The following is a 22,618-nucleotide window of genomic DNA, read 5'->3' on the forward strand; positions in this document are numbered from 1 at the left end:
GGGGTGTTTAAAAAAAAAAAAAAAAGACAGTGAGACTAATTTTTGCAGCCTCACGCAGCACCCCACGCACACACTCTCCTCTCCGACGGAGACGAGCCCGGGCTCCGGGCCACAGCATCTGAGCAGGGCGGCCCGACGCCCGGGGGATGCCCGGCTTCCTGGGAGAGCGCCTGGAAGATGAACCAGGCACGGAGCACGCTAGGCACCGCCCGCGCTCCTGGGGGGACCCCGCGGGGCAGTCGGGGCGCCGCCCGGACCCTCTCCCTCGGCCGCGGGGGGCCTGGCTCCCAGGCCCCGGGCCGCGGAAGGATATTGCACTTTGTTTACCGAGCCCGGGCGCGGCGAGGCGGCGGCGGCAGCGCCCGCGCCCTGGGCCCCGAGCTGCAATGGCAGAGCCGCTGCCGGCGGGCGCGGGGAGCCGCCCGGGGACTGGCAGCCGCGAGGCTGATTGATGGGCGCCCCGCTCAATGAGGGGGGCCCGAGCGGGGGCGGGGCGGGGCCGCTCCGGGCTGAGCCAGTGGCGGCTGCGGCGGGGGGCGGAGGCTCGGTGGAAAAGCGTCGGTGACATTGAATGGGGAGGCCGGGCGCGAGCGGGGCGCGCGCGCACACACGCGCACTCCCGGCCCGCTAGCTCCCGGCGAGATCCCGGGCCACGTAAGTAACTATTAATACCGCCTCGCCGGGAGATGCGGGCGTGCTGAGCGCGGGGATTGGCCTCGGGCACCGTCGGCCACCCCCCCCCCCTCCATTTGAAACACTCGCTCCTCTTGCCTCCGAGGGGGAAAGAAACAAATAAGAGGAAGAAAAGCCGTCCGTTTCCTCCCCAGCCGAGCCGTCCGGGCGGTCGGGTCCAGGGTAGGGGGAGACGGCGCGGTGGCAAATTCTTCCGAGGCAGGATCCAGCTCCCCGGCGGGAAAGGAGCGCCGCGCGCTGGCAGGGCTGGGGGCGCATCCCCTTCCAGCGCCCGGAGGACCCCCCCCCCGAAGCTCGGGCCGGGGGAAATCGGAGACCCTCGGTCTGCCCTGGACCCTGTCCGCACTTCTCCCTTTTTTTTTCAGAAGACAACCTGGAGCCCCCGCGAGCGGCGACATGAGCCTGTGCTGACCTCGGGCCGGCCGGCCGAGCCCCGGGCTTTGTCGCGGTACCTGCGCCCGGCCCCGCGCCGCAACTCCGCGCCCAGCTTTTGCAATCTTTTGTTGGCAGCGCTGACCGCTCTAAGTTAAATGCTCCCTTGCTATTTTTTTTTGGTCTGTTTGTTTAATTTTTGGGAGAGCTCCTGCGATCTTGGAAAAGCCTCAGACGCCATCTACAGTTAAATCGTAGATAACTACTCTCTCCGGCACCCCCCCTCCTTCCACGCCCCCCACCCTTTCCACCAAAAAAGGGGGTGCAGCGCGGATTCCGTCTGCCGAGCGGCGCGAGCCGGTGGACCCGAGCCGGTTTCCCTTTTCTCTCCGCCGGGCTCTGGCGCGTGGAGAGCGAGCCGCCGCCGTGCGCTCCCCGAAGGTCGCACCAACTGGAGCAGGGCTCCTGCGCCCCGTCTGCAAGTCTGAAGCCTGCGCGGGGATCGCTCCGGGGGACCCGGCGCCGCAGCTCCCGCTTTAGCCACCCGCCTGGGCGTCCAGACCCACGTTGGAAAGAGAAGGGGAGAGAGAAACTAAAAGTGCGGCGATTCTGCACATCGCTGGCTGCTGTGGGGTAACAAAAGGACCCGAGCCGCTGCCGACCGACCGAGTACCCCCGGGAGCCGGGCTCGGAGCAGACCAGGTGCCCGGCGGCGCCCATTTGGGGCTCCTCACTCTTTCTGCGCGCCCCCCTTCCCGCCCCCTCCCCTCGCGCCCCCCTTTTAAAATCCGTGGCACCGACCGAGGCGCCTGCAGCCGCGCTCGCCAGCGACTCCTCGCTCCAGCGGGTTTTTTGTGTGTTGGTCGTGTGCGCTCCCCACACTCATGAACATACACAGGTCCACCCCCATCACAATAGCGAGATATGGGAGATCGCGGAACAAAACCCAGGATTTCGAAGAGTTGTCGTCTATAAGGTCCGCCGAGCCCAGCCAGAGTTTCAGCCCGAACCTCGGCTCCCCGAGCCCGCCGGAGACTCCGAACTTGTCGCATTGCGTTTCTTGCATCGGGAAATACTTATTGTTGGAACCCCTGGAGGGAGACCACGTTTTTCGGGCGGTGCATCTGCACAGCGGAGAGGAGCTGGTGTGCAAGGTAAAAGCGCCCTCGCTTCGGTTTTGCTTTTTGTCTTTCGGGAAGATTCCCGGCCCTTCGGAGGGGGCGCGAGGGGGGCGGGAGGTGGCCGAGCCCCGGAGCCCCGGGGAGGGAGAGTCTCCGCGTAATAGCGCGCGGCCTTGTTCCGTGGGTTTATTTATTTATTTGCTCCTGTGCGACTAGTTGTTGCGAAGTTTTTCGAGCCTTGCAGACAATGGGGCGGGCTGCGGCGGGGGCGTTTTGGGAAAGCCCGGGGCGGGCAGGGCGGCGGGACCCGAGCGTGGGCCGCGGACACGCGTGGTCCCGGAGGCTCCTGGAGCTCCCTCGAGCGACGCTGCGTCCCACCGCCCAGGGGGCTTCTCCGGGTGCCTCGCCCCCTCCCCTGCAACCTGGAGCCGGGCAGGGAATCCCCCCCCCTCCGCGAATTTCCAGGCGAGGATGACTCGGTTCCTTTCGCAGCCATTGTTCTTAGCAGCCAGCAGGTGTTAAACCTTTGTTCCGAAGGTGCCCTGTTTTAACGGAGACACACAAAGGTGTCCCCTCTGGCTGAGCCCAGGGGCCCAGCGCGGGGAAGGAGTTTACAAAGAGCTTTCTCCTGCCTGGAGCCTTAAAAGGAGGGTTGTGGGCGGAAATCAAAGCCGCCTGCACACCTTCAGGGGTAGGAAATAGTGACTCCTACTGAGTCTTTCTCTCTGGTGGGGGGGGGGGTCAGTTTCTTCTCCCCCTCAGGTTCCCAGCTTGAAGCCCCTGGCCCCCCAGCCCCTGCCCCAAACACACACCTTTGCCTGTAAGGTCTGGAGCCTCAGGGGAGAGCCTCCGGATACAGAGATGGACACTGCGGTTTCCTTTTTGTCTCTGACCCTGAATAGTGGCTGGTTTAGGTACCCCCTGTCTGTGTGTCTTTGTAGCCACCCACAGGGCACCAGACAAGGGGATGAGCTGGAGAATAGTTGCAAAAAAAAAAAAAAAAAAAAGGAAGACCTTAGAGCATAGCGCTCCCCAGGAATTGGACAGAGATCAGGAATTCATTGTTACTTCATTTTAGATGTGCTCACTGTTGTTTTTGCCTGAGGGGGTGGGTAGAGAGGGGGGCCCATCAGGAGTGGGGACCCCTGCTGTGTTTGAAATGGTCAGTCTGCACAGCTAATGCTACAAATAATGCGTGACACTTTTACCATTAACCGCAGACTGCTTTGTGGACTTTTATTTCATAGGGGACTGGAGGGTTTCATTGTAAAACATGGGTTTTGTGGAGGGTCTCCAGTCAGTTTTGCAATTGTTCAGACCCGACCTCAGGGGAACAGAAGAGACTCCTTTAAATATTGCTCGCTGCTGGTACTGAGCATTTGGTATTTTGCATCTTCTCCGAGTTATTGACACCCAGAGCAACTGCGCCTGGTTAACCAAAATTCAGTAGGCTATTCAGAGCTGGATTGAATTCTCAGAAGACCTACAATGTTGCACAATAGGGTAGTCATCCTCTGAAATGAATGAGTTCCACAGAGCTGCCACTCGCCTATGAAATATGCACAATCACCCAGCAGCGAGTGTTTTCACTCCTTTTGCTCAACTTCGGTACAGCATTTTCATATTTTTCAAAGGCTGGAGATGCTGTTAAGGAAGGGGACTCCGCCGCCGAATTCTGCAGGAGCATCTTGCTGTTATTTCTTTGTTTAAAAGCAGAGGTGCCTCTGCCCCCCCCCCCCCCCCCCGTTCTTTCTTTCTTTCTCGGTTCAGATTCTGCAAGACATATTTCACTTTCGGCTGACCTTACAGTGTCATTTGCCGACTTGCTCCCTGGCCTGAGACTGTACATAATCTGCTGGTTTTGTTATTGCAAAGATTGAATCAGCCCCTTGCCAATTACTGTGTGGCTGCAAGTGGATTTAAGTGCAGTATCATTGTTCTGCTTGACAGAGGTCATCCCTTTAAGACACAGCAGCTTCTGTTTTCCTGCCTTTTTACCAGAGGTGATGCGGGTGACTTCTTATGCAAGCAGAGCTGTGTACACGGTATGCTAGGAAGCTCCAAGTGGTTTTTTAAGGCTGCTTCTACAAATGACCCTCAGATGTATATTGCGGGCTCCTAGCTTACTGCAAGGCTCAGGGAAACCCATGCATTGATCAAGGTCCTGTTGATGGCTTAGAATACAGAGGTCTTGTCTCCTGGCTCTGTGTTGACCCAAGAAAAAAGTCTTTGCAAAACCAGATCAAATGTGAAGATGCCACTTATTATAGAAGGCTGTATAGAGAATTCTGTAGGACACTATTTTGGGGGGGGGGGGGGCGAGATTTGAGGGTCATTTAACCCAAAGAATCAAGCCTGTTTATTGTGTCCATGCCTACTTTCAGCAAAGGGGGGAAGGGAGCTTTAAAGGGTCTTCAGCTTATTGCTCTCATGGAAATGCTGGGAGCTACTGTGCAGACTGACATATTACTATCTTGGCAGAATGCCCCCCCCCCTTTTTTTGCAAATGCTATTAAAGATAGCCCAGTCTTACTGCTGTATCTGAACTGTCAAGTTATATAACTAAGGCTCCAAATTAAACATTCAAAAGCAGCTGCCAGCCAGGCTCATGGCTCGATTTTGCACTTGAAGGTGATGGTTTAAATACCAATCCAAGCCCATAAATGCCTGTTATAGCTACTAATAAAAGTTTGGTTTCTACCCATTTGGGAAAACGTTAGAACTGGCTTTATTTTTTCATGCTCTGTCCACCATCTTGCAGTGTGGTCTCCTCTGCAAAGGGTATGGCTACCTATTGAAGCTGCCATGAATATGTTCAATTTCCTTTTTTTTTAATTCTGCGTCCATTCAGTTTTTCAGCAGTGGAGCAGGATCGTAGACTAAATAAAGGTGCTGAGCAATAATCACTTTTTATTTTTTAAAAATGCACGTGAGCAGGAAGTATGTAATAAATAATCATACCTCCAGGAGCAGGGGCCCGGGAGCCTGCAGCCCGGCGGCGGCATCGGTCTTACATAATAAGGCAGAGTGTCCACATTCGCCTCTGCAGAGCGTGCTTGTTACGCTCGGGGAGATGTTTGAGGCCTCCTGGGTCTCTGCCGCCTGCAGCCTGGGTGTTACAGTTGACTCAAGCATTGCAGATGCTTAATTGAACGGACCTCCGAGGTCAGTGCTCGGGGGTCATCCTTTGACAGTATCAGGGTGTGATTTGTGGTCTCTGGAGAGGCTGAAGGACTCATTCTTAAAATCTAGGGCTTTCCTGAGATGGCTCATTACTGTTCATTCACAAAGTTCCTTTGCTTCCTCGCCTAGGGTGTCTCACGGGCGCTCCCGAGGTTCTTGCTCACCCTGTCTGATTCACAGGTTTTATTTTTTGAAGCGACTTAGCTCATGGATTCTTAGATGGCAGCCTGTATCCCTGGATAGGTTTCAGAAGGCCTGTGTTTCCCCTTAAAACAATTCCAGGATCATCATGCCAGCGTTTGAGAATGGGCATTGTCAGCTGAGAGCTTTTGTCAGATTCCCCTGTGGGATCCAGACCCCAGAAAGGTCAACGGGGCTCTAAATGAGCATCTTTGGTGTCTGAAGACGAGGGACTCCCCCTGACCCTAAGTGCTTTTTATCCAGCTCATCCAGATTAGCGGTGGCCCAGCCGGGATTAGAGCCTCAAATTTGGCGATTTGTAGGCCAGCATTTTCCCCACCACCCTGAAAAATGCTGGTCAAGGAGACTATGCTTTAACTAACGAAGAAGAAATTTAGGAAGTTAAGTGATGGTGAGCGGATAGCATTACGTGTCTTGTTGTTAGAGCTTCCTCTGGCCTTCGCTGCTCTCCGGCTCAGTGCCCCCGCCCACGCCTGCCCCACTCCTGCAGGCACAGGACCGAGTCAGGAGTCACGAGCCCACAGGCACAGGCAGATAGTAAAGCCACATTCCTAGCCCGGGGGTTTGCAGCCCTGATTTATGGAGGTCTGCAAATGAATGAAAGCTTTTTTTTTTTTTTTTAACCCTCAAAAATTCTCTGCAGGCTAATACCACTTACATCTGTTTCCAAAAGGTGTGGAGGGTGGATTTTCTTTTGAAATAGCCCCACAATGAGGTGGCTTTGCACAGGCTCATTTTGATTCATAGGAAATCATTGCATAACAGATTCATTGAGCTGGACTCTGGAAGGAATAGAGAAAGAAGCATGTCCGCCTTGCTAGTAAAAGGACTGCGTCTGATTCCCAGCTCTGCCACCAGGGGCTTGATGGGATTTGTTCTCTGAGGCTCGATTTCCACATCTGTGAAATGAAGGTGTTGGATGAGATCACCGTTAGGGAAAGCCTAGGCATTTAATCTATTATTGCTAATCCGTTGTATAGTTGTGCAGTGCTATATGACACAATTGTACAGCACAAAGTGTGTCTATGGTTGTTTTACAGGTAGTTGCATAGTGTTCATGCACATTTTCCATTTTGGGAAGGAACATAAGGTGTTGTCTGTGTAGCTTGGGATGGGCCACTCCCAGAACTTGCCTTAATTTTTCTATAAACAGAGGCCATTGGGATAGAGAGAGAAATAATAAAACGTGCCTTTTATGGTAAGTTTTATTATTGCATCTTGCAGAACACTTACCTTCACTTTCTCATATCCTCCCAACGTTGTGTGCCCGTTTTACACATGAGGATTTGGAGGCCCAGAGAGGTCAAGTGACTCCTTCAAGGCCACACAGCTGGTGGGACACAGGCCCAGTGTGGTCTGGGTTCCAGGTCAGCACGCCATTGGTCATCTCCAGCCGGTCCCTGTGGGAGGTGTGGGCACACTGTGACTTGGTTATCTGAGAGGCCCCTCTGACTCTTGGTCTTGTTGTTACTCCCGCCCTAGGTGTTTGATATCAGCTGCTACCAGGAGTCCCTGGCCCCATGCTTTTGCCTGTCTGCCCACAGCAACATCAACCAAATCACTGAGATCATCCTGGGGGAGACCAAAGCCTATGTGTTCTTTGAGCGGAGCTATGGGGACATGCATTCCTTTGTCCGCACGTGCAAGAAGCTGAGGGAGGAGGAGGCGGCCCGGCTGTTCTACCAGATCGCCTCGGCCGTGGCCCACTGCCACGACGGGGGGCTGGTGCTGCGCGACCTCAAGCTGCGGAAGTTCATCTTTAAGGACGAGGAGAGGTGAGTCTCATTTCCTTCCAGACCCCTGCGCTGCCACAGGCTGCCCCGAGCAGCTTGCCGGAGGGTGAGAGTGGAGACTGTCCGGCTGCCTGCTGTCTAGGTCCAGAGAAGACAGCCTGGAAGGACAGACAGAGGGGGCATTATCACAAGGGTTGACGTGCCCTTGGAACACAAGTCACCGCTACTCTAAAGGTGTTAGATGCTCAGAGGACTGGGGCAGGATATCCTGTGACCTGTCATTATTTTGGTTTAGGTGTTGTGAACTCTGAAGTTGGCTGCAAGCCTGGGTGGCCTTTTCAATGTGAATGAGGCAAGATTTCCGAAATCCTACCTTCAGAACACTCAGTGCCTGGCATCGGTCATTTAACACTCATTCATTCATTCATTCATTCATGCACTCACTCATTCGGCAGATACTTCCCAAATATATATTATTAGTCACAGTCCCCAGTGCTGTGGATAGCAGGATGCACTAACTGGTCAACTGACCTATGCAGATGGTCTCAGGCCCTGAGTAAAGGTGCGTGGCGGGCCAGGTGGGCGCTGGGGGCTGGCGAGGCCGTACTAACAGCATTCAGAGTCAGGAACGTTTTTATAAGAGAGATGATTTTGGAGCTAACCCTTGAAAGGTAAACATGTCACAGGCGATGCGGGAAGGACCGGCGTTCCAGGTGAGGAGGCTGCCCGTGGAAATCCACAGCCAAGTGTAGGTCCTGGTGATTTTAGGAGACAGCTGGACAGGATGCTGGGCATCTGGGTTCCATTTATGGTTCTTCCATTAGCTCATTACATTCTATTTAGCACACCCCACGGGGGCCCTGCTTTCTCCTCCAGATGACTTTGATTGTAAAAGCTCTTTCAAGTTACTTTTTTTCTTTTTAATAATGTGCTTTTTTAGAAGGGTGGAGGCAACTGATCTATATTCACCGCCGACTATTCCAAGAATTGTCCTAGAGGGTCTGCCTGCGCCATGTCATGGGATTCTCACGGCTGCCTGTTGGGAAAGCGGTTAGTGTAGGGCAAGTCCATCGTCCCAAAGCTCGCCCGGACCGTCTGAGTACAGGGCCGGCCCGCGTCACTCATTCACTCGCTCAGCTCACATTTCTGGAATTCCTTCTGTGTGTGTGCACAGGTCCTGCTCTCAGACCTCTCTGCCGTTCAGTCTGTTCCCCGTCTACCCCAGAGGCCTGTGATATTTTTAGGCTCTTGCTTGTAGGAGTCTGATGGCATCCCATGTGAATGGGAAACCAGAACAATTCACTGGCGCAAACACATCAAAGCTAAATCCTTTGTAATTTTAAGGAGCATTTGCCTCTGGAAAAAGAAAACTTTAGTGACTGGTAGGAAGCTGATGGTCATCTGTCCCCTGCATGTCTGAGAGCACCTGGGCCCCAGCAGCCCTGCTTTCCCAAAGGTGGGACCACCCAAGAGGAGGAGAACTCCCCCCTCCCCATCTGATTGGTAGTGATGGCCACACAGGAGTTAAGTGACCTTGCTCAAGGTCACACAGCCAGTTTGAGGATGGAGCTAGCCTGCAAATCCTGTCATTTCACGGCAGACCCCACGCCATGCTACGGTCCCCGGGGATTTGTAGAATAGGACATGGCAAGTGTCTCTCTCTGGACAGGTCTGAGAAGGTCGTGTCCATTTTCAAGGAAGCACTAAACGTTCTCATCAGTACCTGCTAAGGTGTTGTGTTTTTTTTTAACCCAACTGTCAGGTTTTTGTGAAAGGGGAACACTGCCTAGTATAACCTTTTTTCTTCTTATTGTTGTTTCGGTTTTTAATCTTTTGATTTCAGAGTGTGAGACCCTGGTTTGTCACTCAGCATGCCTGTCCCTTTGTGATTCCCAGCAGACAGTGTCACAGCAGAGTCTTTGTGGCCTGCACAGTGGCCTGAAGGAAACAGGAGTCCAGCAGGGGCCCTGGGACCGCCTTGGGGCCCTCACCTATCCTAGTAACTGGGACCTGATCAGTAGGCATTTCAAGAGGACTAAAGCTTCCTCCTTTCCTGGTAGAAGATGTGGGGGAAGCAGTGGGTTGAATTTGAGAGACTTTTGAAAGTGAAAGGATGGCATCCGCCTGTTTCCTGACCCTTTATGCACTGCTGGTCCTCGGGGGGGAAGAGCACAGAAGAGACTTGGAAGGGCTGTTTGATCATTAATCTTCAAATCACCAAACACCTTCTGCACACCAGTCTTCTCAAAGTTAAGCTTCTTGTTCCTTGATGACCTTGAAAGTGACCGAAGGCAAAAGCGTTACCTAGTGAGACTGGCTGAGCGCCACCTGGGTCAGGAGACCTGCCTGTGGGGGCGCTCCTCTCATAGGCGTTCTGTAACTTTGAGTCCATGGTCGGCCATGAAAAAATTCTGAGTGGCACTGTCAGCCCCTGAGTCCCGTTTCCCACAAGTTGCCTTGCAGACATTGTCCACAGATGACACCCAGTGTTGCGTGAGACCCGATGCCCGCGTGCCTTCTGCCTCTGGCTTGAATTAGCAGCATCTCAGGTTCTCCTGCTCCTGTTTCTCCTGTTTTATTTTGATTTGGATTCTAGGTTCACATTCTGGCTTTACCACTTACGAGCTACCTGGTCTTAGATAAGTGACTTAATGCTCCTAAGCTGCAGTTTCCTCCCAGCTCGGATAATAATGGCCTCCCTGCAGGGTGGCCAGGAAAGTTAAGTGAGGTGATGCTGTGACTCGGGGCGGGGCAGGCACCGATGGATGGACAGCGGGTCCTAGAGTCATTGATAAAACCCGGCCATTCGGGCTGAGCGGTTCCCAGGGTGGCGCGGGCTCCGGGAGCATGTGGCCCATCCCTCCTGCAGCCATTTCCGTGAAGAGCGGAGCCCTTGTGATGTGATGCCGGGTTCAGATTGAAGCCACATCCTCCTCTGTCTTTTGTTTAATTGTTATCGCTGAATCGGTCCTGGGAGGGCGCCCGACACAGGCCACGGGCATGTGCTGTCTCGCTTTCGGCCGGGAGAGGCCAGAAGGGTGATGACAAGGTGTCCACAAGGGAAGGTGGACTCAGGGCTCACCAGGGGGTGCAGCGTGCCACCCTCGGCCTGGGCCAGCCGCTGTGTTTCCTGCCCCGCTGCTCCTGTTCTGCCCCCGCTGTTTCTGCAGAGCACGGCCCCCCTTCTCTTGTTTTCGTTTTGAGGAAGTTACCTCTACCCTGATTGAATTCGCCCTGGGCACACCCTTTGCATGCACAGTTCCTGTAGTAAAATCTCAGTAGGAGGGGCCCCCCTGTGTGAGGCTGGGCCCTGAGTCTGATCCAGGACAGTGCCCAAATCCCCAAAGGGTGTGCCCGTGTCCCCCAGCCTCCCTCGCCCTGCTGTGGCATTAGGGGATCTGCGTGGCCAGCTGCTCTTCGGGGCCCGTGTAACAGTCTGAGCCTCTAAGGGGAGGCCTGCGCTTGGGAGAAGGCTGGTTGCTCCCGTGTGGAGGCAGAGTCCCTGTCTGGATACCGCTCTCTGCTCCGGCACTAACCTTGCCCAGTTACCCGGCCTCTTCTTTCTGCTCAGAGTGTCTTGTCTGTGAAGTGGGGATAAGGAGACCCCCCTGGGATTCAGCAGATGAGTGCAGCCGCCCCGTGCTCGGTGCCTAACCAGCACCTGCCCCGCTCCGGTTGTCTGTCCCTCTAGCTGACTCAGGATGGGAAGAGCCCTCTAGGCTGGTGCAACCCTGGGCCGTAATCAGGTCTGCCCGAAGAAAGTCCCAGTTTTGCCAGCTTGATTTCTCTCTCGGGATGAGGCTCCTCGCCACCCCTCAGTGTCCCCCCTGCCCCAAGTCGAGGCTCAGTGTTGACATTTCATTGCACAGAAATGCCCCCTGTGACCTGAGAGCATGCCTCTGTGCATGTTCCTTCTTTGGCTCAAAGATCTTTATCAGTTGACGTCACGGGTTTCATTTCCTCTGCTGTGTGGAAGCTGATCTGTGCCCGTTTCTGCAGGAGGGAGCTGGGGGACCCCTTGCAGGAACACGGGCCACCTGTGCAGGCCCCGGCGCTGCGCCTCACCCTGGGGTTGCGGGGCAGGTTTTCCCTCCGTCACCAACCTGGGTCAGTGCTCTCTTTCTCAGCCGTTAGCATCTCTCCTGGCTCTTCCTTCAGATCTTCCCCCCTGTTAATATCCAGCAAGGCAGGGAGGGCGGCACTGGAGCCTGGAGGGGAGACTCTCCTTTCTTTCATTCACAGCGAGTTCTGTTATCCTAAGTTGCAGGCTCGCTGTATTTAGGAAAACGCCTTACCTTTTTCCTTGGAAGGAGGTGGAACTCCTGGAATTCCCTTCTCTATATTGGCCATGTTTATGTAGTTTAGGGACTGCCAACCCTCAGGGAAGGCCATTGTCCCCACCTTTCTTCCCAGGATGCTCAGGGACCCCTCCCCTGGCACCCGCTTTCTGTCACAGTGGGCCTCCCTCTGTTCTGCATGTCCCTGTCTGCACCTCGAGGCTTCCCTCGCCTCCTGCTGGACTAGGAGTTCCTGGGACATGGTGGGCAGTGAATCCATGAAAATCTCCGTTACGGAGCAGGAGCAGCTCGGGTTGGAGTCTAGTGAGAAACTGCGAGAGGCAGGGAGGCGTACGGATCGTTGGGTCCGTGTCCAGGGCACTGCCCAGAGTGGGAGCCCAAGCGATGGACACCTGTGAACCTGCCCTGTAGACACCTTTCGAAGAGGACCTCGGTCACAGTTCCACATGGAACGAGAAACTCGCCCAGCTTTCCACTGGATTTAATACTTATGCAAAAGCGGCATTTACTTAGGGCCCTGCTCTCAGGGTCTGTGGTGGGTGTGACTTCTCTTCGGAGGGGCTTCTCATCACAGTGAGAGAGGGGAGCTGCCTCGGGGTTCTGGGCTTAGGAACCGACCCAATAGGAGGGAAGGGGGTGCAAGCAAAGGCCGAGTTCAGTGAGGCTGGGGGACTGGCCTGAGCCCTACCTCCACCCCCCAATGGGCATGGAAGGAACATCCTGGACCTGAGCCGCTAGGCAGGAGCAGCACCTCGAGGTGTGCCGTGCAGTCTGAGAGGATCAGGGTTGGCTGGGCCCTTGCTGTCCAGCATTAGCACTAAGTTGTATGCAAAAGCTCTGTTGAGAGGACATCGGTGAACGATTAATTTATTAATGATTGATTTGGGGTCGGGGATCCTTCAGCAGCCAGGTCTGAGTGCGGGGGAGCGGGAGGCCATCGGCGTGTTGACGCGGAGTCCGAACTGCTTGTCTTTCTCGGGATTCCCTGTCTGTTCCTATGGTGACAGAGGCTACCCTTGGTGTCTTCGTGAAGGGAAGGCTTGGAGGTGGGTGGCTTTCCGGCTCTCCGGTGACCACGATGATGGCTTGGGACTGTGCCTGCAGGCAGAGCACACAGGCCTGTGCTGGAGGCCTGGCAGCGACACCGAGGAAACACCTGGGTGCTTGAGCTGGGTTCAGTTTCTCACCCCAACGGTGCGATTTCCTAGCAGGTCACGTCATCTTTCTAAGCTGCGGTTTTCTCCATCAGCCCCGGCTCCCTGAGTGTGTGTGATGTGCCCAGAGGATGTGTCCCCCTGTACAACCTCAGCCCCTCTCCTGGGGCCCCTCCTCGTGGACTCTTCTCTCTCTGCCCTGAAGCGTCTCTCTGGTTTCCTGGCTGCTCTGTGAGCACCTTGGCCTTGGAGTTGGATCTGTTCACTGAATCGACAGGACCCGGTGCATTGTTGGCTCTCAGAGGTGACTGTTGGAAAAACTGATGCTCCTAGGAAACAGAATCAAAAGAGGGAAGATTTATTGGGCAGAGTTTAGCAGCCCCTAGAGTCCCAGGGGTGGCTGCCAGGTTGGCTTGGTGCTGGGACAGTCCCTCCCTGGCCTCCTCCCCACCTCCCCCAGCAGCAGCCCCAGGTGGACCCCTGCTTGCACCAGGACTGGCAGCCAAAGGCAGCTTTGCAGTAGCGGGCAGAGAGAGGCCAGAGCTGGCTGCTGCTGGTCTTTCTCACTCGACCCTTGGCCGTGTTGGACCCGCCCGGCCGACTGGCCTTCAACGACTCCTTCAGATTCCACTGACCTCAGGCCACCGACTTCCCCTCCTGCCCAGGCCCACTTGTCTGGCTGAACTCCCAGCCCAGCCTCACCCTGGCCCACCCTGTCCTCAGCTCTTCCTGCCCAGAGCCCAGAGCCCAGAGCCCAGAGCCCAGAGCCCAGAGCCCAGAGCCCAGGGCGGTGTTTAAAGGTTTAAAAGCCAATCCTGACTTGCTTGGTCGGCCAGTTTTGGTATTTTGGGAGGAGCACTAAGTTTGGAGGTTGAACGCTTGTGTTTGAATCTGAGCTCTGCCGCTCGTTTGCCAGGTGGCCTTGGACAAGTCGCATCTGTGCTCTGTACCTCAGTCTGTTCATCTAGTAAATGGGCAGGTCCAGCTTCCTCTGTCCACCTCCTGAGCTACGGCAATTGGAGCGTGAGTGTGACGGTTTCGTGTGGGACCTAGTGCTGAATAAACCTGGCTACTATTTGTCTCCATATACCAGGGTTTTTCCTTAACTGTTTCTCCGTGTCTGACTGTGAGGGAACCTGTGCTGTTGGAGCTGGGATATATTTTGAAGAAGGGCACCCACATTGGAATCCTCCCAACGTAGATTCAGAGCTCAGTTTTTCGGTTACCCTATACAGGATCCAGGCCATTTCTTTCTTGGGGCCTCGTTTTCCTCACTTTTTAGGAAGTTTGCTCACATAATGCTTGCCTTTCAGTTTTGTTATGAAAGATAGAGATGTAGCCTGAAAAAATACCAGCAGTTAGACGTTTAATTCACGGTGGCTGTTGTTACTATAATTATTATCATTATAAGGATGTTGTGTAGGAAGTGTTGCTACCCCTAGAGCTTAAAAATTAAAGGGAACTTAAAATCAGGAATTTTAAAGCTAGAAGATCCCAGTCCACGTAGCCATAAGTTCCCATCTTATGGAAGGGAAACTGATGCTAAAGGAGCCTGTGGTCGCACTGCTGGTCCGACTTAGTGCCCTTAGGCGATGGTCAGGCGTGTGCTGAGAGTGGGCAGGGCCTCGGGGGCTTCCAAGGCCAGTGCTGCTGCTCCACAGAGGCAGGGAGTGGAGCTGTATCCTGCCGGTTCTGGCTTCCTCACCTGGCTCGGGATCCAGTGACACAAGGCCTGGCACTGGGCTGGGCGGGCACTGAGTACACAGGCTGCCATGTGAGCCTTGTTCATTCAGAGGTTGAAGGCAAGGCAGGCTGTGCTGTGCCCGGGCCAGGGACAGGTTGCAAGACACATGCAGGGATGCAGGGCCTCGGCCAAATCCACCCTGCCGTGGGCTCCCGTGGGCTCATGGCTCTTTCCTCCAAGAAGCTACAGGAAATAAGCACTGTCATTTATAGCTTTTCGGTCACAAACATCTTCCCCACTCCCTCCTTGTCACTTTTGAGAATCTCTATTTTTCATGTACCACCACCTCCAGGAAGCTCATCCTGAAGACTTTCATCAGGACTGAATAAAGTGAGCAGGAGTGATCTGGGCACATGTGTGGGGAAAGAATATTCCAGGTTGGGGGGAAAATAAGTGCAAAGAGCCCAGGCAGGAATCTAGGCACAGAATTCACATCCATGCCCATCTGCCCGAGGCTTGTTCATCTGTCTTCCCCTCCAGGTTCTCGGGCTGAAGGTGGGACCTTATCTTAATAATAAACTCCATCAGAGTGGCCACCGTTTGCCGGGTCGCTAGGCGGGCGCTTGGTATAAGTACCGTACAAGCTTGCTTATTGAACCCTCACAACACCGAGGAGATGGCTGTCACGGGTCACGCCTGCACCCTTGGCTCCTAGTTTCAACGCCCAAATGATGATTGGGACGTTTGAATTAGTAGGGCCACAAATGCTCTTGTTGATTTTTATGAAAATCAATTTGTTTGCCTGGAAATTTATAGCCCTCAGACTCTAGAGGGGACATCAGACGTGGAGAGGAGGTTCATGTGTTTCCTCCCGCTGGGACCACGCAGGTGCTTCGCTAGGGCCTCCCGCACCCACTGAGTAGAGGAGAGGGCAGTGACCCCACTTCTAGAGGGGGAGTCGAGCCCCAGAGACCTTCCTTGCGTAACAGGCCCCTGGGGACTGGACCGGATCCGCAGCCCGGCCTCAGGTCCCTGGCCTGCGCGCCCTGGAAGGTCCTTGTTTAAAGACGTCACCCAGGCCGCCTGCCTCGACCCTTGCCTGGGAGTGATGTAAACAAGTGCAGGATGTTCCCAGAGGCAGGCAAGGTCAGGACGCCTGCGATGCCGTTTCCTCGGTGTCCTCCAGGCTTCTCCTTCCCTTCTCCCCACCCCTGCCCGGGATGCATGCGCTCCTCCCTCCATTGAAGGAGCAGACCCCTGCCCCAGAGGCCACTGGCCCTGACCCCGGGCACCTGTGCTCCCCGCTTTCGTGGAGCCTCCTTGGCTGAACCCCCTTGGGTGTGATCTCCTCCCTCAGGTGCTCACAGCCTGGAGAGAGCTGAGCGCTCAGCTCCCAACTGGCCTCACCAGCCTGACAAGCTTACCCACCCCCTCTGAGCGTCAGGCGCAGGGCCCACAGGAAGGAAAGATCATTTCTGCTTTGGAAGTTGACTTTATGAACTCTGAAGAGAAAATAGATGTCGGTACCTAGCACACCTTCAGGTCCAGAGGTGATGCATGGCCTCTGGTGCTTGGTAATTCTCAAGCTGAGCGGGCCTGGCTCTGTGGCTGCCTCGCTGCAGCACACACCCCACAGGATGTGCCAGGCAGGTGGGGACTGAAAGCCCCACCTAGGAAGGGGGGAGAAGGAGGCTGCGGATGGGTGAGCTTCAGGGCAGCTGGCCACAGCCCTTGGGGCGTCTTCATTTCACTCTCAAATTCCTTAGGTATTTATTTGCATAGCTGCTGAGTCTGGTCTCCAGGTGGGGGAGGAGAGAGGTGAGCTCCAGGGAGGGGGTTCATTGATAGGAGGGAGCCAATTCCTAGGATCTGGAGAAGATTCCAGAGGAGCGTTTAGGAGGCAGGTGTGGTCACCGCTGCTGGAGGTGGGGGGGAAAGGAGAGGAACAGGGTAAGGAGAGAGGCCAGGGTTGTGCCCTGGACGGGGCTAAGAGTGACAGGGCTTTAGATCTGGCTCAGCATAGAGAGCTTTTGGTGCCGAAGTCTGTCCCCTGAAAGGGCTGAGTCGCATCTCCCTCCACCCTCACTGGAAGGTGCCTGAGGTGTAGTTTACAGCACCTGTCTTCCCTGGATCCCTCACTTGACCTCCCCCTAATAGGCAGATTAGGCAGAACTGGCCCTCGTTTCTTTAAAGCTCAGCACCCTGAAGCTCCGAGGGCTTGACTGTGTGACTGTCCCTTTCACCCTTGGATCGAGTGTCTGCCGTGCGCCAGGTATTAGTTTAGGTGCTGGAGGTATGGCAGCGAACATGGGGTGTTCTCTGCGGACACGGAGACCTCAGCCACCTGTCCACAGGCTCCTGCGGGGGACGCATGAGGTGACTGCCCCGAGCGGACCACCCGAGTAACGCACAGAGCAAACGTGCATAAGTATAGAAAAATAAATGCATAGTGTCCGGGGGTGACGAGAGTGTTGGGGAGCAGCGGGGTGGGGGCTCCTTTGTATAGGATGGTCGGGCAGGCCTCTTTGAGCAGAGACTTGAAAAAAAGTGAGTGGGAGTGAGCTGCACACCTGTCCGGGGAGGAGCATTGGGGTGGGGGCCCCGGAGTGTGTGTGCAAAGGCCCCGGGAGGGACCCAGGTCAGTCGGCGCATTTGAGGAACCGTGAGGAGGCTGGGATGGAGAGAGCGGGTGAGGCTGGGATGCCTGCGGGTCACCCTGCAGCCCCAGCGAAGATGTGGCCCCGCCTGGGCGGGTTTGGGCCGAGGAACCCAGCCCCGGATATGACCCTCTGATTCCGCCTTAGTGCCCCTTCCGCTGGACTGTCCCTCGTCACACAGATGCGTAGTCTTACTATTATGACGATGACTGTTATTGCCACTGCGATGCTCATTCCCATAGCTACGCTGCTGCCAGGACAGTGAACTTGGAGGAGCCCGGCTCCCTCCTGAAACTCGGCAGGAGAGTTTGAGGGCGAGAGTGGGCGGAGGAAGCTGTGGAGAGAACCCACGTGGGCCTGTGGTTTGCACTTCCCTCCCCTCCACCCCTTGGGTTTCACTGACTCACCTCCAATCTCGGGACAGGTAGTGAGGCTGCTGTGGGTCAGCGCCACCTGCGTCCTTAGATGAGAAAAGGCGAGAGGCGGGGGGGCCTGTGTTTCGTGCGCGCAGCTCCAGATGAGCACGTCTGGACCCTTCCAGTTCTTACACACCATTAGCTGTCGGCGAGGAGGGCGTGTGGACCACAGATTACGATAGAGCGTGGTGAGCAAGTATAAAAGGCAGCTGCTCTCTGTCCCAGGGTCCCAGGATGTTCAGCCAACGGAGGCTTTAAGACTGTCTTGTCCAGATAGGTGCACAACCATGAGAATGTAGTCAGTGCTAATGCGCCCGCTGTACACTTAAAAATGATTAAAATGGGAAAATTTATCTTCTGTTTATTTTACCACAATACGAAATGAAAAGCAAAGAGATTACCTTGTTTGACACTTCTCTTTAAGGCTGAGAAACGGACAGGTTGAGCAAGTCCTCCACAACCACACAGCAGGTGGGAGATGACCGACCTCCGTCCGCTCTCCCAGCTCCAACCCAGCGCCTTTCTCATTGACCACACCACTGATGAAAATAAGTCCAGGAAGCTGTCACTCCTTGGTCTTTGAAACTCCTGTCGTCCAGATATGAGATCTTATCAGACCTTTCCTGCAGAGAGCTCCCAGCAACAGCAGCTCTCCCTGGATGAATTTGGGCCTCGCCTCCCTTCTGGGGCTGTCTGAGCAGCTGTGGTGATCGCCCTAAAAGGCTCTGAGCCACAGGAGGAGAAAGGGAGAGAGATAGCAGTGATGGACCTGAGTCACCAGCTCTGACTTAGGACTAAAGCTTGATTGTGGTTTTTCCAAGCACTTTTCTGATCTCTGCTCAGTTGAGCCTTGTGACACTTGGGGCAACAGGGAAGATGCTTTGAAGTCCCCTTTTGAGATGAAGGAACCAACTGATGTGACTGATGTGGACCTTGCAGGACCTAGTTGGTGCTATTTATGAGGTTCTAACCCCTAGCTCCGGTCCCTCCTCCCTGTCTTATGTCACCTCCTTGGCCTTAAGCAGTGTGATGGGATGGGATTGACTGAGTTTACGGGGCCTGAGAACCACTGGAAATCCGAGGTGGTGGCTGTGTTCTGGCCGAGAGAGTAGGTGGAGGATTTCAGTTTTAAGCACTGAAAAGTAGTCATTGTTAATTTTCCCCTTAAAGAATGGCAAGATGGGGGAACAGGAATTCTCAGTAGGCCCCTGGGCTAACCAGAGAATGCTGGGCTAGCAGCTTAGGGTGCTGGGTGGGGGACAGCCCTCAGTCTTGAACCAATCACTTCAAGTCCTGGTCCTCAGCTCCATTCACTGGAAATTAGGGATAGTTGATAAGAGTCCAACTCATTTCCAAAAGTATTTACTGAGCACTTATTTTATACCCAATGATGATATCAGGACCCACTGTATAAAGACCTAGGTTCCAGGGACTCAGAGTTTAATGAGATTTCTTCACCTCTGTTCTTACCCAGTGCACCCAGGAGTGTCCTACATTCTCGTCGGCCAGCACTGTGGTCTTCGAATGGCAGGGCGAAGATTGGGGACAGGGTGTCAAGTTTGAGAAGGATTTTGGGCTCATGTTATGCACACACACACCCATGCACACAAGCATACACACACACACACGTGCACACGGTTGACTTAGGAAGATGTGAGGCCAAGTCTTCTCTGTTTCCCAGCTAAAAGGCTTTGAGCACGTTACTTAAACTCTGAGCCTCAATGTTCTTGTCCGTGAAATAGGATCGTAAAATCCTCCATGTCTAACAAAAGCATTGCTGTGAGGCCAAAATGCAATTGAGTGATGTGAAAGGTCCTTGCAGACTGATATGTCACGTATGCCAGGAGTTTGCCAGATGTGGTGGACAGAGCATCTGTCAGCTTCCCCGTTGGTTGGATCTGAGTTCAGATCTCATGAATCCCAACCCTTACTCAGATGTGACATTGAGAAAATTACTTAATCTCTTGTTCCTTCAGCAGTTAGCCAGGGCAATAACGTTATTTATGGTTTGTTTCCTTGCTGAAGGGTTGAGTCCCCTAACAGATTGTAAGCTTCATGCAAAGTCCTTGTCAGTCTTGTTCACTCTTGCGTCCCCAGCCCCGGAAGAGTGAGTGTCTGGCACCTAGGACGTGCTCAGTACATAATGTCTGGCTGGTTGAATGAATGAATGGGAGTCACTGGGAACCTAGCAGGAGCTGCGATGTACGGATGGGGTCTGAGGTTTCAGGGCACCCTCAGGAGCTAATGTTCTGCTCCCTTCCTTGCAGGACCCGGGTCAAGCTGGAAAGCCTGGAAGACGCCTACATCCTGCGGGGGGACGACGACTCCCTGTCCGACAAGCACGGCTGCCCAGCGTACGTGAGCCCGGAGATCTTGAACACCAGTGGCAGCTACTCCGGCAAAGCGGCCGACGTGTGGAGCCTGGGGGTGATGCTGTACACCATGCTGGTGGGGCGGTACCCTTTCCATGACATTGAGCCCAGCTCCCTCTTCAGCAAGATCCGGCGCGGCCAGTTCAACATTCCAGAGACCCTGTCGCCCAAGGCCAAGTGCCTCATCCGGAGCATCCTGCGGCGGGAGCCGTCCGAGCGGCTGACCTCGCAGGAGATTCTGGGCCATCCTTGGTTTTCCACGGATTTCAGCGTCTCGAGTTCAGGATATGGTGCTAAGGAGGCGTCTGATCAGCTGGTGCCGGATGTCAACATGGAAGAGAACTTGGACCCTTTCTTTAACTGAGCTCGCGCCCGCGCAGACTGAGCTGGCACCGGAGCGGCAGAGGGCAGCGGAAGGCAGTCCCTCCGGGCACCACGCGGCGCCTGGCTCGGTGGCAAGAATGACACTGACACTCGCAGGTTTCTCGGTTCAAAGAAGGAAAACCTTCAAGGAGCGGACTGAACATGTAGCATGGGGGCCAGAGGTGTGGGGTGGGCGTCGGGCCCTGGGGTCGGGGTGGAGGGCCTCCTGGGGGGACCCCCTGGCGCTTCCCCTCCCTGGTGTAGCCCCGGAGGCCACCCCATCCGTTGGTTCCGCCTCCCCCACTTTTCATTTTGTTCAAAAATAGTTGCAGATCCTGACAGAATGAAACTCTCTGCCTCAAACACACATCTTGGCATCGCACTGTTAGCATTTAACTTCTTGTCACGATTCAGGGAAGGTACAATTGGCCAAGGGTCTTTTTTTTTCTTTTTCTTTGTAAACAAGCCAACCACCTATCTGATGATTAACGTTCACTTCAATCCAATTCGGTGCACACAGACTGACCTGAACCCTGGGTGCTAAATTAAAGAAAACGAAAGTCCAGTTTGTGTCTCTTAATCGCTCTCTTCAACTCCTTTCTTCTAAATAAACTATTTAATATCCCGGTCAGGAAATGACATGTTCATTCTTTGCTCCCTGAAGAGGAGGGGGGGAAAATCTGTCCCTTAATAAGCTATTCTGTTCTGTGTCAATTGGTTTGTGGCAGGAAGCTATTAGAAGTCCAACTTCCAGATGCATTACTGCTATCATAGTTTAAAGAAAGAAAAAAAGTGATAGGAAGAAATGAGAAGAGGCATTCAGCTCCTTGATCTCTTCCCTCCTGAGTGGCGAGGGCTGCAGGAGAGGCGCCCCCCGGCCGCGAGGGGAGCAGTGGTGCCAGGCGGCAGGAAGCTTGGGGGTCGGAAGCTCCGCAGCACTTGGCTCTCAGCGACACGTTCTTGCCTTTGTTTTACTGGAGGCGAGCGAAGCAAAGCAGGTTGTCCCACGTGTATAAAATACAGGGCAGCTATTTCGTTTTCTTTATGAAGAACAATCCCTTTGGCTTGGAAGGCCCTCTCTGGTTTGGACAAAAACCCTCGGTAGAGACAAGCGGGAAAGCAAATAAGCTGAAAGCTAGGACAGTATAAATAAAAACAGCTCTCTCTCCCAATACGCACCTTCGTATCTTCGAGAACTCTTCTATTTATTAAGGAAAATGTCACGCTGTGATGTATTAAGCCAGTACTTCAATTACGGGTTGTCATGGGATGACATGTTACATGCTGTCGTTAACATTCGTATATATATATATATATATATATATTTTTTTTTTTCTCTCGTTTGCTTATTTCTGTCCCTGGGATAACCTTTTCTTTGGCTTTTCTAGGTAGCTTTATTTGATTTCGAGTGGCCGATGTTTTTTTATTAATGGCTTTTCTATTGCTGTATGATACGGAACTCTTTCGGCATAAATATTTGTGTTTCCAGTACCTCAGTTGTTTGGATTTTACTGCCTGTATGCGTTTTGTGAGATGGTCCTGTTTTTGGGTAGGTGACACGTGGACTCTAGTATGTAAATGTTACTTGAATCTGTGCTCCATTATACTACGTGGCATGTGTGTGCGGACCGTGGATGCTTCACGCCTGCTCAGCGGGAGCCGGGCCGCGCCCCTCCCACGAGGGCGGCCCACCCGCTCGTGTCCGGAGACAAGGCGGCCATGGATTTGCCTGGATTCGGTCCTGGTGACGGAAGACGTGAAGGAGAGAGGCTTTTTACACCCTGAAGACGGTGCTGTGTGGAGGGCCTGCTTTCCTCCCCTCTCCCTGTTTTTTTAAGAACCCCGGAGGAGGAGAGATTGGTGACATGCATGGTGGGAGTCTGTGGCCTCTGGTGCTTTGTCCTGTATTTGGTTTAATGTTTTTGTCCTAATCTCTTCAATCAATAAAATTGTGCGTATTTAACTAAAACGCTGGTGTCCAGCCAATGGGGACTTTCTGCATCTGTTTGCGGCTGCTGCGCCCCAGCCAGGGACCCGGGCGTTGCCGGAGGCCTTCCCTCTCTCGGGGGGACCGTGACCCCTGTGCACACGAGGTGGCCGTCACCTTCTATCATGACTGGGCATGTGCTGGCCACTTCAGTTCTAAAAGCTCACTGAACTGTCCCGTCCCACAGAGTTACGGTCACCACCGCCTTTGGCGCTGCGCATTACATTCCTATTTCAGGTTAGGAGATAAGCCGGGGAAGATACGTAACTTTCCCTGAGTGACACCCGCTGTAAGCGATGGAGTCGGACATGAGCCCCAAGTCTGTTGGCTCCTAAAGCCTGTTGTTACCCTTTCTAGGATTTGAACCCAGAGGTTCTCAGGGTG

At 54.2% G+C, this 22,618-nt stretch overlaps 1 protein-coding gene across 1 annotated transcript; it reads left to right on the forward strand.

Annotated features, from left to right (window-relative positions):
* The first annotated feature begins 952 nt into the window (after positions 1-952).
* TRIB2 (tribbles pseudokinase 2) lies at positions 953-22,216 on the forward strand. The gene is made up of 3 exons (XM_016213835.2): positions 953-2,219; positions 7,053-7,345; positions 19,780-22,216. Exons 1-3 carry the CDS (start codon positions 1,950-1,952, stop codon positions 20,246-20,248), a joined length of 1,032 nt encoding a protein of 343 aa, XP_016069321.1. The 5' UTR covers positions 953-1,949; the 3' UTR covers positions 20,249-22,216.
* Positions 22,217-22,618: the final 402 nt, after the last annotated feature.

The sequence above is a fragment of the Miniopterus natalensis genome, chromosome 13, assembly GCF_054644295.1.
Source record: "Miniopterus natalensis isolate mMinNat1 chromosome 13, mMinNat1.hap1, whole genome shotgun sequence".
NCBI classification, from domain to species: domain Eukaryota; kingdom Metazoa; phylum Chordata; class Mammalia; order Chiroptera; family Miniopteridae; genus Miniopterus; species Miniopterus natalensis.

What these genes read in the sequence shown, in the direction of transcription:
- TRIB2 (XM_016213835.2), top strand. Translation starts at nt 1,950, where the DNA reads ATGAACATACACAGGTCCACCCCCATCACAATAGCGAGATATGGGAGA. An exon ending in GAGAGGAGCTGGTGTGCAAG is followed by an intron (nt 2,220 to 7,052) that starts GTAAAAGCGCCC and finishes CTCCCGCCCTAG; the next exon opens with GTGTTTGATATCAGCTGCTA. An exon ending in ATCTTTAAGGACGAGGAGAG is followed by an intron (nt 7,346 to 19,779) that starts GTGAGTCTCATT and finishes CCTTCCTTGCAG; the next exon opens with GACCCGGGTCAAGCTGGAAA.